Source organism: Oncorhynchus nerka, linkage group LG10 (genome assembly GCF_034236695.1).
Source record: "Oncorhynchus nerka isolate Pitt River linkage group LG10, Oner_Uvic_2.0, whole genome shotgun sequence".
NCBI lineage: Eukaryota > Metazoa > Chordata > Actinopteri > Salmoniformes > Salmonidae > Oncorhynchus > Oncorhynchus nerka.
This window is the reverse complement of record NC_088405.1, coordinates 54673354-54690963: the sequence shown is the minus strand read 5'-3', so window position 1 is coordinate 54690963 and position 17610 is coordinate 54673354. Positions and strand designations below refer to the sequence as shown.

Here is a 17610-nt window from a genome sequence, read left to right as displayed (position 1 = left end):
ACATGTACATGCCATTCTTTATTTTATACTCAGGGCTTTCTAAGAGATTTGGCTCTAAATTATTTTATCCATTTGTCATATCAGGACAACTGACAACATATCACACTCAACTGATGATTGATAAGAACAACCAGTGTTTAGCAATACGTTTAGATATAATTATCTAGAAATGATAGGATATTAACCCGTTTAGGGAACATTAAAAAACACCAGAAAGCAAACGTGTGCCCTGCCCTATTTCACCTCCCTCCTATCCGGCACAACTAGTGAAGAGGTTCTAGATCCCTAAATAAAATATCAATAGAAAACATCTAGTAAACAGTCGTTAATGTGATTTTTCTATTGTTATTATTTGTTTACTTTAGTTTATTTTAGTAAATACTTTAACACTTGTGCACAATTGGCCCAGCGTCATCCGGGTTTGCCGGGGTAAGCAGTCATTGTAAATAAAAATGAGTTCTTAACTGACTTGCCTGGTTAAATAAAAATAAAAACCTACAGAGCCTTCTAGAACAAGGTAACTTGACGCTTGTTTTACTCGTCGCACTCAACGCGAACTAGCCTCTGGTTTGCTGAGATTTCCTCGATGCACTCAACTAAACCAATCACACATCGTAACGCAATATTCCAGAAACAATGGGAAAGCAATAGCGTTACAATGCATACCAGAGTGATCATAAGGTTAGTGTATGAGCACAGTTTGGTTCTCAACCTCATCTTTATAAACACTTTAATATTGATACATGTTCTAATACATAGCTACATACCATATAAATAAGACAAACCAATTAGAAGAAACTGAGACTGTTGGATTTAAACAAGTAAAAATTATCTTGCATAGAATCTGGCAACCAAGATTCATATTCTGCAGGGGGTGGAGCTCTCATCCTGTCGTCTCACAGTAGTTTCTGGAACCTCATGGTTACAACATGGAGAAAGTGAGTATCTAGCAATTGTCAACGTTATGGTCAAACTATTTTCTCTGCGAGATTTACAGTATTGTCGCACCGTTTAACGATATTGGTGATCAATAAGGGGTGTTTAACTCATTTTACGATTGACAAAGCAGTAGCTAGATATTTCACTATGCGGACTCAAGTGCTATTGTTAGCTAGCTAACCGGTAATGTTTCTATATTATTAGCTGGCTATACAACCGAGTTCAATTGTATCTACAATCGAATCTAATTTAGACGGCAAATGTGTTTTGTCATTTACAGTGAGTATAACCAGACAGTTTAGCCAGCCGATTAGATAGTTAGCTAACTAACGTTACTGATAGCTATGTATGTACCTAGCTAATATAACGTTAACTAGCTAACGTAGGCCTGTTCTGTCGCTCCGGTGCGGCCACGATGACCATGCTCTGAAATTGCTAACATTACTGCTAGCTAGGTAGCTAGCTAATTCAAGTTTACTAACGGTATCACGACTATATATCAAGCTAGCTAGGGTACTGGTTAGCGAGCAAGAGGACATGGCTGACAAATTAACCAGCTAGCTAACAGTTCGCGTTGCGCAGGACTACAAGACAGTCAGAAATCACATTTACTAGCTAGCTATCAAATAGCAGTTCACCTCAGGAAATCATCTTTCAAATGTGCGTTAACCTACATGGTTTAGCTGAAACATGGCTAATCTGCATCATGGTAAAGGATAGGTTTCTGCGTTCATCGTCATGGCATATAAGTGTCAGGAACAGGTGACTGGCTTGGGACGGGTTAAACCTTACAGCTAGTTCCTACAGACCTTGTCTGCTTTAGGAATCAGATTGGTGTTTACAGATCTCAGATAGGCCCAAACTAGATTACGTTTTTTTTCACTAAGCTGACAAGTAAAGAAGTACTATACCAGGCAATATGTTTACAATTTTGCTAAAGTGAATTTATCAAATTCCCCTTTTCCACTCACAGGTGTCACAGTTGAAAGATCAGGGCAACAAGGCACTGAGTGCAGGGAAAATCGACGAGGCCATACGCTGCTACACCGAAGCATTGGCCCTCGACCCCTCAAACCACGTCCTTTTCAGCAATCGCTCGGCTGCCCATGCCAAGAATGGTAACTACGAGAGCGCTCTGGAGGACGCCTGCCAGACCATCAAGATTAAACCTGACTGGGGAAAGGTGAGACGACATCACAGCAGTTGTCCAGAGAGGGCGTCGTAAATTTGCACTAGCTGTTGTCAAAAGTGACATGCCTCCATTACCATGATCTTTGCTTGCACAGGGGTACTCGAGGAAAGCAGCAGCCCAGGAGTTCCTTGGAAGGTTTGAGGATGCTAAAGCAACTTACCAAGAGGGATTCAGACAAGAACCCACTAATCAGCAGCTCAAGGAGGGACTGCAGAACATAGAAGCTCGGCTAGCAGGTAGAAACATTTGAACGTCACACTCCCTCACATGATTACAACGAAAGCACAATGGGATCTTGTTTGCGCACCATTCTTTATTTGGCCTGTGGTGAATTTCACCTCATCTTGCCTCACCAGAAAAAAAGATGATGAACCCCTTTGCCATGCCCAACATGTTTGCGAAGCTGGAGAGTGACTCTCGAACCCATGCCCTGATGAAAGATCCAGAGTACAGAGCGCTACTGGAGCGGCTCAGGGATAAACCGTCTGAGCTTGGCTCGTGAGTGTTCCCATGGATACCACTGGTCTTGTTGCACTACATCTGTACATTTAGAAATATACTGCATACTTTGATGCAGTCCCCTTCCTAATGCAAAATTAATTCAGCACAAAGATCATGCCAGACGGTCTGACTAGTAATATGCCCCAGAACACTAAATTCATTTGTAGCTCCTATTACTTTTCTGTGATCTGAATCAAATACTCTTTGCCTCTGTCCCTCTTCCTGTAGGAAGCTCCAGGACCCGAGAGTAATGACCACCCTGTCAGTCCTGCTGGGGTTAGACTTGGCAGGCATGGATGAAGACGACGAGCCCACTCCACCCCCTCCTCCCAAACCCAAAGAGACTCAGCCACCTCCTCCCAAGGAGGAAGACTTACCTGAGAACAAGAGACAGGTAAGTAGATGGAACAGGGGTATTCAACTTCTACCCTACAAGTTCCGGAGCCTGCTGCTTTTCTGGTCTACCAAATAATTAATTGCACACACCTGGTGTCCCAGGTCTAAAGCAGTCCCTGATTAGAGTAAAAAAAAAAAAAAAATCTAGTGGAACTGGCTTCGGGGTCCAGAGTTTGAGGGCTATAGACCTTCAGTCTGGGGGAAATAGTAATTCATGCATGCATCTCCTCTCTGCACACAGACTGATTTGTAGTATTTATTGCCCTCTCAGCACTGTCTTTTACAGCTTAAATGTCCATTCTGCTTTCACAGGCTCTGAAGGAGAAGGACCTGGGGAACGAGGCATACAAGAAGAAAGACTTTGCCACTGCACTGAAACATTATGAAGAAGCCCTCACGCACGACCCAACCAACATGACGTATATTTCAAACCAAGCAGGTATAGAATCATCACTACACAGACCGAGACGATGGTGTGCGAGTGAATTCTAGAATCTTCTACAACTCGCTCTAGCTGCCGCCATAGACTCATATGGTTTTAGGAGAGGCGTTAATATTTCATGACTTGCTGTACTTACCACTTTAACTATCCACAGTGATGCATTTCTGAAGTCTGTATAGTTGTCATTTTATCCATGATATAACTAATTAGCTGTGGAAATATTTGGCTTAATCAGAATTGTGATTAACTGAGTGAACATTTCTACCCCTTAATCCTGGGTAAATGCATTTCCATGTGATCAAGGGCAGATAAAGCAGCATAACATTGAATAATTTTATGTGGATCCTCAGCAAGTGATTTTGCAGAATAGTTGTCTGGTTTATACGAATAATTATTGTCAAAAGGCTAAACAGTAGTCAATAACTTTCCAAGTGAGAGCTTTTCCTACCATGGCACCATCATACAGTCAATGTAATGCAGTATGATTGTTTTTGTAATCTTTAAAATCAGATTGATAATGAACTAGTTGCATTGGTTTCTAAAGTGTCTCTCTTTCTGTGTCCATCCTAGCTGTGTTCTTTGAGAAGGCAGAGTATGAGAAGTGTAGGGAGCTGTGTGACAAGGCCATCGAGGTGGGCAGAGAGAACCGGGAGGACTACAGACAGATTGCCAAGTGAGTTCCTTCTCAATTCACTGAAAGTAATTATACATGCGAGTCACCCTCTAGGTTATAAACTGCTAGGTGTCTGCTGGGGACAAACAATCATGGGATGAGGGAAGATGAGGTCTCCTGAATAAGCAGCCAATTAAGTCGTATTCACCATTGCCGGGTAACGGTGGGCTCTGCTACAAACCAGGGAAATGTAAATGTCAGCATGAGTCATCCAGCTTTCTCATTTTAAGTGCATACACTCAATGCTTAATGTCTCTTTATCCCCATCCTCCTCTCTCAGGGCCTTGGCTAGGATTGGCAACTCGTACTTCAAGCAGGAGAAATACAAAGAAGCAGTCCAATTTTACAACAAGAGTCTGACAGAGCATCGCACTCCTGATGTCCTTAAGAAGTGCCAGCAGGTACAGAACGTGTTGCCCGTATTGAATGAGGGTTGACGGGATGTATTGTTCTGGGGTAGATGACCAATCCGACCAATCGTTGCTCACTAGCCCCTCACTGTCTCACTATCCCGGCGTTGTGTCTGCAGGCGGAGAAGGTATTGAAGGAGCAGGAGAAGCTGGCCTACATCAACCCAGAGCAGGCCTTGGAAGAGAAGAACAAGGGCAACGAGTCCTTCCAGAAAGGTGTGTTTTGAGCTACAGTGGTTGAAAGTATGTCATTCCTATTGGTGCGCTTAGTGGTATGGTTTCTCTAGTTGTCTGCGTACCATTTTAGATTATCAACGAGCAGTTGTGCAGAGCTGCGAACTCTCACGCATTGGCCGTGACACACGTTTGGCCGTTCTCACGCCACCTCTATCGCACGCATTGGAATGTACTGCGTTTTTATTTATCTAATTAGTCCATTGTATATAGTGCGTTTAACTTTTCAACTGTGCTCTAAATCGTTGCATCTGTTCCTGCAATTTAACATCACGAGCGGATCCTCTCATTGTCCCGTCTTGCCACCGCATTGTGAACCGCTGCACATTGAATAATATGATCGGTCTAGTTGTGTAAGGGATCATTGGGATTGGACGCGCACGTTTTAAAAGAAACGCCCCTCAAGATTAGAGTGGAGTTTAATGGAGAAAATAAACGTTCTCTGCTGAGTTTATAAAACTGCAAAAAGGGCAGCACGGTAGCGCTGTTTTATGTACACTGTTAACAAAAAATGAGGTTGCTGTAATTCCCGTCCCTATTGCAGAATGCAGCGTTTTGACAGCATGTACTAAAGCCTGTTTAATTCTCATTTACATTGGTCCCCTCGTTTCGAGAATGGCTTTTAGACTGTGACAATGAAAAGGCAGCAAACAGACCTACAGTATGTTTTAGCTGGGAAGTTTGGCAGAGTGACCTGATTTGGAACTATGAAAATAATTTTGTCAAACCCAAAAGTGTAAATCTGATTATAGAGGGATAAATGGACAAATATTTTGGTCAGGTGTAGGGGAAGATTATTAATCTGGTCTTCAGGAGATTTATTTATACTGAACAACAACATGAACGCAACAATTTCAGTTAAAGTTCATAAGGAAATCAGTCAATTGAAATAAATCCATTAGGCCCTAATCTATGGATTTCATATGACTGGGCAGGGGCGCAGCCAAACCCACCTACTGAGGAGCCAGGCCCAGCCAGTCAGAATGACTTCATCCCCACAACAGGGCATTTTTACAAACAAATACTCGTGTCATCAGCTGTCTGGGTAGCTAAAATATAGGGTAATTATTGTTGTCAGCAAGAACACTTCCCCACACTTGTCTTATTATTCCACTACCCAATTTTGCCAGTGTAATCACATTTGAAATCGGATATGCCTACTTGCCTTTGAAAATTGAGGCGGTATTATTGCAGCCATTCATTGGACCCTTTTGAATAAGTCATACTAATTAGCATTGGATATCAAATGCTCCAGGTATCAAATAGAATGACATTTTAGTGGTGTGCACATGCTAGGCAGAGATGGCAAGGGGACTCAACTCATACATGCATCATATTTTGTCTGTGGAATAAGATGAGGACAAGGATCTAACTTAAAAGGCCTCAACCACCTGAATATTGCTATCCATATTTTCTGGAATCAAATCAAAATTGTCACGTTTGCCAAATACAACGGTGAAATGCCGTATGGTGGGTGGCGGGACAATGCAGATAGCTTGGTTAGCCAATGTACGGGGAGCACTGGTTGGTCAGGCCAATTGAGGTAGTATGTAGATGAATATATAGTTAGTGACTATGCATATGATAAAGAGTAGCAGCAGCGTAAAATAGTTGGGGGGGCACACACAATGCAAATAATCTGGGTAGCCATTTGATTACCTGTTCAGGAGTCTTATGGCTTGGGGGTAAAAACTGTTGAAGCCTTTGTCCTAGACTTGGGGGGGGGGGGGGGTTTAAGCTTTGTTGCGCCCTCTTCACAACTGTCTTGGTGTGTTTGGGCCATTCTACTTTGTTGGTGATGTGGACACCAAGGAACTTGAAGCTCTCAACCAAGGTTGGGTTGAGCGATTGAGAAAGGTTGGTCTGATTGAGAAACGTATTCAAACACCCAGCACTTAGGGAAACAAATCAAGGGTGGCCAACCCTCCTGGAGAGCTAGCAGGATTTTCTTGAAGCCTTAATTTAAGAGTTCAGCCAAATGACTAAGTGTTGAAGGCAGTCTACAGACAAGGAGACTGCAATCTATGATTTGGTTACCAACTGCCATCAACCATTTTCCTGTGCAGAGCCTCAGTGTAGTGGTATTACATTCTCCAGCAAGAAAACCAAATGTCTCTCAAAACACGGGTTTTGAACTGACTAGCAACAACTGGGATTGAAAAGACACCCACTAAATCTGCCCAAGAAGAGGCAAACAAAAGAAAAATCCACGCTAAACTTAGACAGGAGAAATGGAAGCAACAGGAGACATCAGATGAAGGATTTGTTTTTCTAGAAATCAAATAGGGAGCGCCAACTATAGGTGTTAATCCTCCACAGCTCTCAAGACTGGAGCACTGGCCAGCCACTCTTAAATATCCCCTGGGCCAGCCCAGGTGAAACACATTCCCACTAACGAGATGACAAACCAGCACAGGTGTAACACTTACTGACTAACGAGGTAACACCAATTGTTGAGCTCCAAGTACAAATGTCCAACCAAAGCCTGTAACAGTGGTAACACTGCCGGGACGTGTCACATACAATTTTCCACCTGAGAACGGGGATCAATTCCTGCTTCCAAATTTCCCACTTTTTCTAGCATTTGCCGGTCTCCCCCTTCTCATTACTATCTGAATATAATGTCAAACCACCAAAAAAATATATATATTTTATTTATCCACCAAAAATCTAAAAGTAACAAGGTTGTCAAACGTTTTTGTTCATTTAATGTTCAAAGTATTCTGAATACACCTGACCTGTGGTTAAAAATATAAACTCCTCTCCTCTCGCGTCCTCTCATTGTCAACTGCATTTCTTTTCAGCAAACTTGACGTGTAAATATTTGTATGAACATAAGATTCAACAACTGAGACAAACTTGACATGTGACTAACATAAATGGAATAATGTGTCCCTGAACAAAGGAGGGGGCAAAAGTAAGTCAGTATCTGGTGTGGCCACCAGCTGCATTAACTACTGTAGTGTATCCCCTCATGGGCTGCACCAGATTTGCCAGTTCTTGCTCTGAGATGTTACCCCTCTCTTCCACCAAGGCACCTGCAAATTCCTGGATATTTCTGGTGGGAATGGCCCTAGCCCTCACCCTCTGATCCAACAGGTCCCAGACGTGCTCAATGGGATTGAGATCGATTTCCGGGCTCTTCACAGGACATGGCAGAACACTGACATTCCTGTCTTGCAGGAAATCACACACAGAACGAGCAATATGGCTGGTGGCATTGTCATGCAGGATGAGCCTGCAGGAAAGGTAACACATATGAGGGAGGGGGATGTCTTCCCTGTAACACACAGCGTTGAGATTGCCTGCAATGACAACAAGCTCAGTCCGATGATGCTTTGATGCACCGCCCCAAACCATGATGGACCCTCCACCTCCAAATCGATCCCGCTCCAGAGTACAGGCCTCGGTGTAACGATAAACGCGAATCTGACCATCACCCCTGATGAGACAAAACCGTGACTCATCAGTGAAGAGCACTTTGTGCCAGTCCTGTCTGGTCCAGCGGTGGGTTTGTGCCCACAGGTGACATTGTTGCCAGTGATGTCTGGTGAGGACCTGCCTTACAACAGACCTACAAGCCCTCAGTCCAGCCTCTCTCAGCCTATTGTGGACAGTCTCAGCACTGATGGAGGGATTGTGCGTTCCTGGTGTAACTTGGGCAGTTGTTCTTGCCATCCTGTACTTGTCCCGAAGGTGTGCTGTTCGGATGTACCGATCCTGTGCAGGTGTTGTTACACGTGGTCTGCCACTGCAAGGACAATCAGCTGTCCGCCCTGTCTCCCTGTAGCGCTGTCTTATGCGTGTCACAGTACGGACATTGCAATTTATTGCCCTGGCCACATCTGCAGTCCCCATGCCTCCTTGCAGCATGCCTAAGGCAGGGACCCTAGGCATCTTTCTTTTGGTGTTTTTCCAGAGTCAGTAGAAAGGCCTCTTTATAGTGTCCTAAGTTTTCATAACTGTGACCTTAATTGCCTACCGTCTGTAAGCTGTTACTGTCTTAACCACCGTTCCACAGGTGCATGTTCATTAATTGTTTATGGTTCATTGAACAAGCATGGGGAAACAGTGTTTAAACCCTTTACAATGAAGATCTGTGGTTATTTGATGAAGTTTCTATATATATACCATGACTGACCCACCGCCAAACCGGTCATGCTGGAGGATGTTGCAGGCAGCAGAACGTTCTCCACAGCGTCTCCAGACTCTGTCACGTGCTCAGTGTGAACCTGCTTTCATCTGTGAAGAGCACAGGGCGCCAGTGGCGAATTTGCCAATCTTGGTGTTCTCTGGCAAATTCCACCTGTGGACGTAGGGCCCTCATACCACCCTCATGGAGTCTGTTTCTGACCGTTTGAACAGACACATGCACATTTGTGGCCTGCTGGAGGTAATTTTGCAGGGCTCTGGCAGTGCTCCTCCTTGCACAAAGGCGGAGGTAGCGGTCCTGCTGCTGGGTAGTTGCCCTCCTACGGCCTCCTCCACGTCTCCTGATGTACTGGCCTGTCTCCTGGTAGCGCCTCCATGCTCTGGACACTACGCTGACAGACACAGCAAACCTTCTTGCCACAGCTCGCATTGATGTGCCATCCTGGATGAGCTGCACTACCTGAGCCACTTGTGTGGGTTGTAGACTCCGTCTCATGCTACCACTAGAGTGAAAGCACCGCCAGCATTCAAAAGTGACAAACATCAGCCAGGAAGCATAGGAACTGAGAAGTGGTCTATTGTCACCACCTACAGAACCACTCCTTTATTGGGTCTTGCTAATTGCCTATAATTTCCACCTGTTGTCTATTCCATTTGCACAACAGCATGTGAAATTTATTGTCAATCAGTGTTGCTTCCTAAGTGGACAGTTTGATTTACAGAGTTACATTGTGTTGTTTAAGTGTTCCCTTTATTTTTTTGAGCAGTGTGTGTGTGTGTGTATATATATATATATATATATATATTACACACCCTGGTCTATAGAATTGCAGGAAATTTGCTTTAACACAGTAAAATATTCTGGTCTAGGGGTTGTGCCAGGGGCTAATGAAATTCACATAGCAAATCTCACTCTGAACTTTCTTCAAATGTTGGCAGCCCTGAGTTGTGCGTGTGATCCAAATATTCCCTGGTAGTGTGAGGATATCTGACATGATGCGTTTATCCTCTCTGTTCTACAGGAGACTACCCTTCAGCCATGAGACATTACTCAGAGGCCATCAAGAGGAACCCCAATGACGCCAAGCTCTTCAGCAACAGAGCTGCCTGCTACACGAAGCTGCTGGAGTTCCAGCTTGCCCTGAAGGTACAGCACACTTCACTACAGTCGTGCCATGCATGTATGAGCTTCATCCTCGCCATTACTCATTTATAAACACCAGCTTGATTATCGTATTATATGTTATATCCACTGTAGTACTTCATCAATCAAAAAGGACTGACTGATATTTCCTTTCTCCTATCTTTTAGGATTGCGAGGACTGTATCAAACTTGACCCTGCCTTCAGTATGTATTGAGCTTTGAAACGGCTTTATATTTGTGTTAAAGATGTGTTATTAAGGTTTTGTCGACTTTATGCCAGTAGTTTTGAAAGTACCACTCAAGACCCAAAAAGAGTCTCTGAAAATTGTGAATTTTGTGTAACACGTTGTGGCTCTCTAGCCCTGCTGGTGTGTGCACAATGAGATGTTTTGGGCCCACCCCACAACCTCATTGGTCAATACTCGGCCAACTTTTTAAAATGTATTTTAACATTTTATTTGACCCTTTTTTTTTCTCCCCCCGATTTCGTGGTATCCAATTGTTTTAGTACCTACTATCGTGTCTCATCGCTACAACTCCCGTACGGTTGAAAGGTTGAAAGTCATTCGTCCTCCGATACACAACCCAACCAAGCCGCACCGCTTCTTAACACATCGCGTCACCAACCCGGAAGCCAGCCGCACCAATGTGTCAGAGGAAACACAGTGCACCTGGCAACCTTGGTTAGCGTGCACTGCGCCCAGCCCGCCACAGGAGTCGCTGGTGCACGATGAGACAAGGATATCCCTACCGGCTAAGCCCTCCCTAACCCAGACGACGCTCGGCCAATTGTGCGTCGCCCCACGGACCTCCCGGTCGCGGCCGGTTGCGACAGCCTGGGCGCGAACCCAAGGTCTCTGATGGCACAGCTGGCGCTGCAGTACAGCGCCCTTAACCCCTGCGCCACCCGGAAGGTCCCATACTCGGCCAACTTTAACCTTGCATCCTCATTGGGCATGATTCCATCAGGTTAGGTTGATGTAGGGTACTAGCCAGCGAACGAGCGAGGTGACTGGGAGTTGTCAATGTGATAATGTAATTTTGTAGGCTACATTGGAAAAGTTATAGGCTACTTCTATGTTTTCATCAAATACCCTACTCTCTGCAAGTCCGGTAGCCTATATATTGTAGATAAGCCTTAGGCTACATGATGGACAGCTGGAGTAATCGATAGCTGCAGTGTGTTTTGGACTACCATTGGATAGCCGTTTGGTGTTGATAAACTCACAAAGGACAAATGCAATTATTGATTTGGGTTATTGACATTACAGGAAGGTAGGCCACAATGTTATAATCTATAAAGGGGGGGAAACACTTCTATAGCCAATGCATGTATGGCGTGAATAAAAATGTGTGTTGCGAACGGGTTATCTAAATGGATGGAAGTAAGCAAAATCCTTTGCACCCAAATTCATCAAGACACGTCAGTGATACCATTTAGGAAGCAAGATTGTGACCACAATGCTTCTGATCGGGTTGAAATTATCTTCTAATGTATTTGAGGCTGAAATGCCAACTCATCTGTAGCCTATATATTTGCTGGTCCAAAAAGCATATTTTTTTGAGTGGGCTACTTTGTTTCCGGATCAATGCATTGAAAGATAAGTGACGTTAACTGTCAAGGTCTACTATATCTAACTGTTAATTTGTGATTCGTTCAACTTTGGATGCCTTCATATAGTTATATTAATTTATTCTCACTTTGAGTTGATTTCAAACCTTGATAATACCTCCTTTTTTAAAGGAGTATTTTACTCAAACTCCTGTCGGTCCACCATTCTTTTACTTTGCACATACAGGTCCCATAGCTTTTCTAATAGCAGGCCTGTTTACATTTTGCTCTTACTTGATTTTGGGCATCAGGAGACTGAAAGCAATAGGCTGTGTCTTGAGTACTTGAATGCTGACGTGCAGTTGTTTTGAACTGCATCGAACGGGGGCCCTTTAAAAGCATAGACCTCTTAACTTCTCTCTCCACAGTAAAGGGATACACACGGAAGGCAGCAGCTTTGGAGGCCATGAAAGATTTCACTAAAGCGATGGTTGCCTACGAGAAGGCTCTGGAGCTTGACTCTACCTCCAAGGTACAGTATGACAGATTTATATTGGTACACTAGCAGGATCTCCTTTACTCTATTTTAACAAACATAACGCAACGGTAAATCTAAGTGCTGGCAGTAGCGTTATAGGTCCGGGGGGGTGTGTCAGAAATATTTTAGTAGTTTTCACAGCCGTTATTATGAGCACAATTGCTGTTGGTGGTGCGAAAGAGCTGGGTTCTGATGAATAAACAAGTTGTAGGTGTGACGAGGGCTTTGTGTTGTCATCAATTTCAATTCGGCTAGGGGCATGGAATTTTTCTCGTCCTAGTCCACTGTGGACTGATATGACAGTTTATTTAATAGCATAGGCTACAGTAACAAGTAATTAAAATAAAAAAACATCCAGTGTTGGGATCCCTACTGGCTGTAAGCGAACAAGTAATGCGCGTTTGGAGCAATACTAGTGGCTGTATCCAAGGCTCAGCCAATCGTTCACATAACAACAGAATGCAGAGCAGCACCCGACTGAAGAAAGAGACTACTAATTTACTAGTTACAGCGTAAGTGCGCGCTAACTCACTTTTGTATATCACGCTGGTCTGTACAATTGACCTTCATTTTAGCGCCCAAAAAACGTAATACTTCCAGATCAACTGTAATATCAATACCATTGTAAAGCACAATTTCTCCCCTTTCCAACAAAATCAATGACGAGACCTTCATGATGCCCATCTCTACATGATTCAAGAAGGCAATGAGCTCCGTCGGGTCTTTTTAAAAATGGCGGGTGGGGAAGCTAAACCTAATGCGTGATAGTGAGAAGGAGAGATGTCGTGTGGGAAAATGGCCTTTTTTCACTCGATCTGTCCAACTTATCACCTTATCGCCTCTAAAATGTAAATAAAACACTATAAAGAGTTTATATAATGTGTCGTTTACATACCTATTTGAAGGTTTGTGTCGAATTTGAATCGGGTATTTAGGGCAGTGCTAAAGTGATCTTCAGAAGTAAACAGTGGCTTTTGAGAGTCATGATAGCTTGCAGTGATGACGCAAAAAATGACTAGGTATCCCACCTTACCCCCGTCACTGTCCACTTCTTGTTTTTAAATGGTGAGAGAAGTGCTACACCTGGTGGAGAGAGGCTGTAAGCAGAATTAGTTGCTTTATGCGTGCTGTATGTTACGATGTAACCTACAGCGTCAGTTTTTTCAACTTTTCTCCTACACTATAGAGCCATTACCATGTCAGTCAACGCTTGAATAGAAACCTTGTTCACACCCCAGATTTTGATGTCAACACAGTCGCTACAGTCCCATTCGTTTTCTTTTGCAGCCTCGTTTGAATGTCGCGGTTGCGCACATTTGTACGGAATGGGGTTAGCGTACGTTACGAGCTGTAACTGAAAAACAACTGGCATTTGGAAAGTTTGAGGTGAGGGAGAAAGTATGGTGGAACAAGTATTAGCATTGTTAAGTATCTTGCTAGCTGGATTGAATTATCCGTTGGCTAGCCAGAATAATGTTGAGCAACATTAGCCAATTTAACGGATCAAATAATTGAGTTTATGGTGTGAAATTAGCTTGCTAATAAAGTCAGATGAGCTAACATTAGTAACCTAACCAATTCGCTATAGTATTAACTGGTATACGACTCCTTGCCGGTCCTCAAGTTCTAACTCGTTAGTTGCTTACTGGACCCTGGCAATCTGTGTGAAACTAGCTAACGAACTAACCCACTATCTGTTAAGGGGTAGCCCCCTTTTTTTTCTTCAATTTTCGCATAAAAATTACATACCCAAATCTAACTGCATGTAGCTCAGGCCCTGAAGCAAGGATATGCATATTATTGGTACCATTTGAAAAGAAACACTTTGAAGTTTGTGGAAATGTGAATTGAATGTAGGAGAATATAACACAATAGATCTGGTACCACCATCTTTGAAATGCAACAAAGGTCCCTATTCTAACCATCACTCTGGTTGTAATTCCAATGGTGTCTACAAGATGACAGCAGTGTGTGCAAGGTTTCAGACGGATAACTTGAAGTATGAGCGAACTACATGACATTTAGTGTGAAGTCACCCAGGTACATTTGGGCAAATCGTGAAGGAGACATTTGCATTCATATAAAACAATTCTGCAAGAATATCGTCAAATCTGTAAACTTGGACTTTGATTCGGCTTTTCCAGTATTAGTAGCCATATTATAAGTTCAACTTTTGCAAAACAACCAGTTTTCATAACTCTGAATATTCTTAACTTTTGTCCAAAAGGAAAAGGCATGCTGTCGCACATGGTTAGCAGCTACATTTTCCAGATACTCCCGTAAAGCCCAGCTCATTGGCTATCTAGCTCGCATTGTTTGACCCCGATTGGAGCTTATTTGACAAAGTTAGAGTCGATCAAGTGAAGACCGCCCTCGTCATCGGCGTGCCATGAAGGCATCGCTCTCTGACCAAATATGATGTCCTATAGGATATACTACACCCCTAATGATATAGTGAAGTCTGGTTACATACTAGGATCTCTGAGGAATACATACGAATGTGATTTGACTGGTTGAAACAACGTTTAGGTTTAGATTTTCACCGATTCCTTTCTTTGCAAATTGAACGAGTGGAAATACAAAATCGATCGTGCATGCTATATGGACCTTTTTTTAGGATATGAAAAATGATTTTATCTAACAAAACGACACTTCATGTTATCTCTGGGACCCTTTGGAGGATAAATCAGAGCAAGATTTCAGAATATAAGTACACATTTCACCTTCAGAGGTGAATTTATCAAACCTATCGCGGTGGGAAAAGTGTTTTGATGTTCGGAGCTCTCCTCAAACAATAGCATGGCATTTTTTCGCAGTAAAAGCTTCTGTAAATTGGACAGTGCAGTTATATTAACAAGAATTTAAGCTTTCAGCTGATGTAAGACACTTAAATGTTTTCCCTCAACAGTATGTGGTTAAGCTGGATGCCACTATAGAGTTGAAAAGAACACCACACACTTTCCCTCTTCTTCAATACAGTGGTAAAAGGGGTATGCCAGGTGTACTCTCTGCCTGAAAGAGATCTATTATGCTGACAAAGGGTATCATTGGGGGGACATTGTACAGTAGAACAGATGTCCACAGGCAGAAAGTGTATAATGTGCAGTGTAGCCCAAAGACATAGTTTTTGTTGTGTTGAACTTGACCGTAACACGTGTGAGTGGGGGGGGGGTTATAATTTTGTAAATCTGTGACCTTTATTTTTGTGCACATGTAGCCTTGTGAACTTGATTGATGTCTACTAATAGTGGCCACTATAATAGAGCAAAAATAGAATGCCTTGTTTGTTTCATTCGATTTCTACTTTTAAATGTTTTTCTCCCAAGTGCAATATTTAGATGTGTGTGTGTGTGTGGTCACAAGCGTTCTATTATAAAGGCTGTCATGACTAACTGCAATAATGTATTGTTTTTTTCTCAAGACTTGAGTGTCATTTGCAGTAAAGTCTATGAAACAAATAACATCGGGTTGTTTTCTTTGCATTTTTTTAGCTGTGAGTTGGGTTCACATTAACCACTTTTTATTTTACACACAGACTGATCATGTAGATCATATTCTTTGTTTAATTAGTTAAAACCTGCATATCCCCATAGCAGGGATCTTTTTTGCATGTTTCAGTGCAAAAAAAAGTGTCACTTTTTTGGGCCCTCAGCAGTTTACATCCCTGTCTATTCCATGTGCGTCGCGGCTGGATAGGCTGCGCTTCTGTTGTCAAAATCCATGCGTTTACCTCAAAGACCAGCTTTCGGTTGGTCTTAAATACCCCCACCAGTGCATGCTGAAATTGGTACTTTGGCGCATGATTTTTAAGGACACACCGTAGATATTTCCACCCCTCCCACTTCAGCGCAAGCGAGCTCATTATAAAACAAGTAAAAACAAATCCTGGCACTAGGGTTTGAAATTAGGAGCGCTGGCTTTAACTGGTTGAAACTGGTTGAAAATGGCAAACTAACGTGCGTTTGACAATTGCGCCGACTTAACGCCAAAAGTAGAGCCCTAGAAATATCTATTAAATATGACTCCATGGCTTTTAGTTCTTCTACCTTTTTTTTGTTTGTTGTTGGTGTCACTGACCAAGCTGAGGCTAACCGTTGAACTATCTGGCTCTCCATTCTGGGTGCAGGAGGCCACAGAGGGCATTCAGCGCTGCCTGATGAGCCAGCACGTGAGGAACGACGACAGTCCAGAGGATGTGAAGAGGAGGGCCATGGCTGACCCGGAAGTGCAGCAGATCATGAGTGACCCAGCCATGCGCATGATCCTGGAGCAGATGCAGAAGGATCCACAGGCACTCAGCGAGTAAGCGGGCCAGCTCTATGCATCATCACAAGCACATGTACACACTCACTACACAGTATACAGCACATGCACCATTAATCACACACTAATTGGCTTTTTTAAATTGGTTTTCCCTCCCTTATTTCTCCCTCTCAGTCACCTTAAGAATCCAGGCATTGCTCAGAAGATCCAGAAACTGATAGATGTGGGACTTATAGCCATCCGGTGATGAGTAAGGAGAGGCCCAGACCCATGAAGAACAGCAAGACCACAGTGGATCAAGATTCCGTTCCCTCCAGTTATAACAACACCCCCCTCTCCCTCCCACCCTCAAAATTATACTGTACGCCATCTTCCCGAAACTTCAACCAACAAAGGGTTTCATTTTTACTTTGTCCATCTTATGGCCTTTAATGAAATTGTACTTAATCTATTCCTCATCAGAGAACTTTCTGAAACAAATAATTGAATTAGGAAAAGGTATCAAAGCCCTGTTGAAGTAGCTGAAGACAAGGCTAGAGCTTTGTTTGGTACGATGATACTGCAGCTAATAACAAAAATACTTCAGCTAAATAATTTATGCTCTATTTTGTGGTCTCTGTTGGGTGTTCGAACAATGTCAAGGTGCAATATGACTGCTTCGTTTTTCACTTCCTTTGTGTATTTAAAACTGCTGGTTCCTGCTTGGATCAGATAGCCAGTCAATATCTATGTAGGGCGCCTGACTATGATGGCCCCCCAGGATATCTTTCATAACTTGAGGTCAATGTAGTTTTGCTACCGGTGTACAGAGACGGGCTTACAATCTCACATTACTGTGCTTTCCAGATCTTTAGAATTAAATGTTGTTCGGTCTTGTAAGTACTGATCTTGGGATCAGGTGTTCAAACTGGATTAAAGGTGATTGAACGTTGAATCTCTTCTCCCTTTATTAAACCCCTTTGACTGACAATACAGAGCTGGGAAAAGTAGCCTCTGTAGTTGGGTGTTTTGTATAAAAGCTCTTTACTTCACATGGCGCACAAAATGGCCGCCAGCCAACAACCGCAGGACACCGTTTCCTGAAGGTCTGCGATGTCATACCCATGGATGTTTTGTCTTGTTTCAAAGAGTAATGGGGGGAGGATTGTGTTTAAAATATATGTACTGTTCCCTT

The 17610-nt window shown here is 43.1% G+C and overlaps 1 protein-coding gene across 1 annotated transcript; it reads left to right on the top strand.

Moving 5' to 3' along the window:
* Positions 1 to 686: 686 nt before the first annotated feature.
* Positions 687 to 17370, top strand: LOC115135615 (stress-induced-phosphoprotein 1-like). Its single transcript, XM_029670509.2, has 14 exons — positions 687 to 938; positions 1913 to 2122; positions 2226 to 2367; positions 2488 to 2629; positions 2861 to 3026; positions 3341 to 3467; positions 4041 to 4143; positions 4424 to 4544; positions 4673 to 4769; positions 9962 to 10086; positions 10251 to 10287; positions 12064 to 12167; positions 16300 to 16475; positions 16611 to 17370. Exons 1-14 carry the CDS (start codon positions 930 to 932, stop codon positions 16681 to 16683), a joined length of 1632 nt encoding a protein of 543 aa, XP_029526369.1. The 5' UTR covers positions 687 to 929; the 3' UTR covers positions 16684 to 17370.
* The last annotated feature ends 240 nt before the right edge of the window (positions 17371 to 17610 follow it).

What these genes read in the sequence shown, in the direction of transcription:
- LOC115135615 (XM_029670509.2), top strand. An exon ending in GACTACAGACAGATTGCCAA is followed by an intron (nt 4,144 to 4,423) that starts GTGAGTTCCTTC and finishes CTCCTCTCTCAG; the next exon opens with GGCCTTGGCTAGGATTGGCA. An exon ending in AGCTTGACTCTACCTCCAAG is followed by an intron (nt 12,168 to 16,299) that starts GTACAGTATGAC and finishes TTCTGGGTGCAG; the next exon opens with GAGGCCACAGAGGGCATTCA.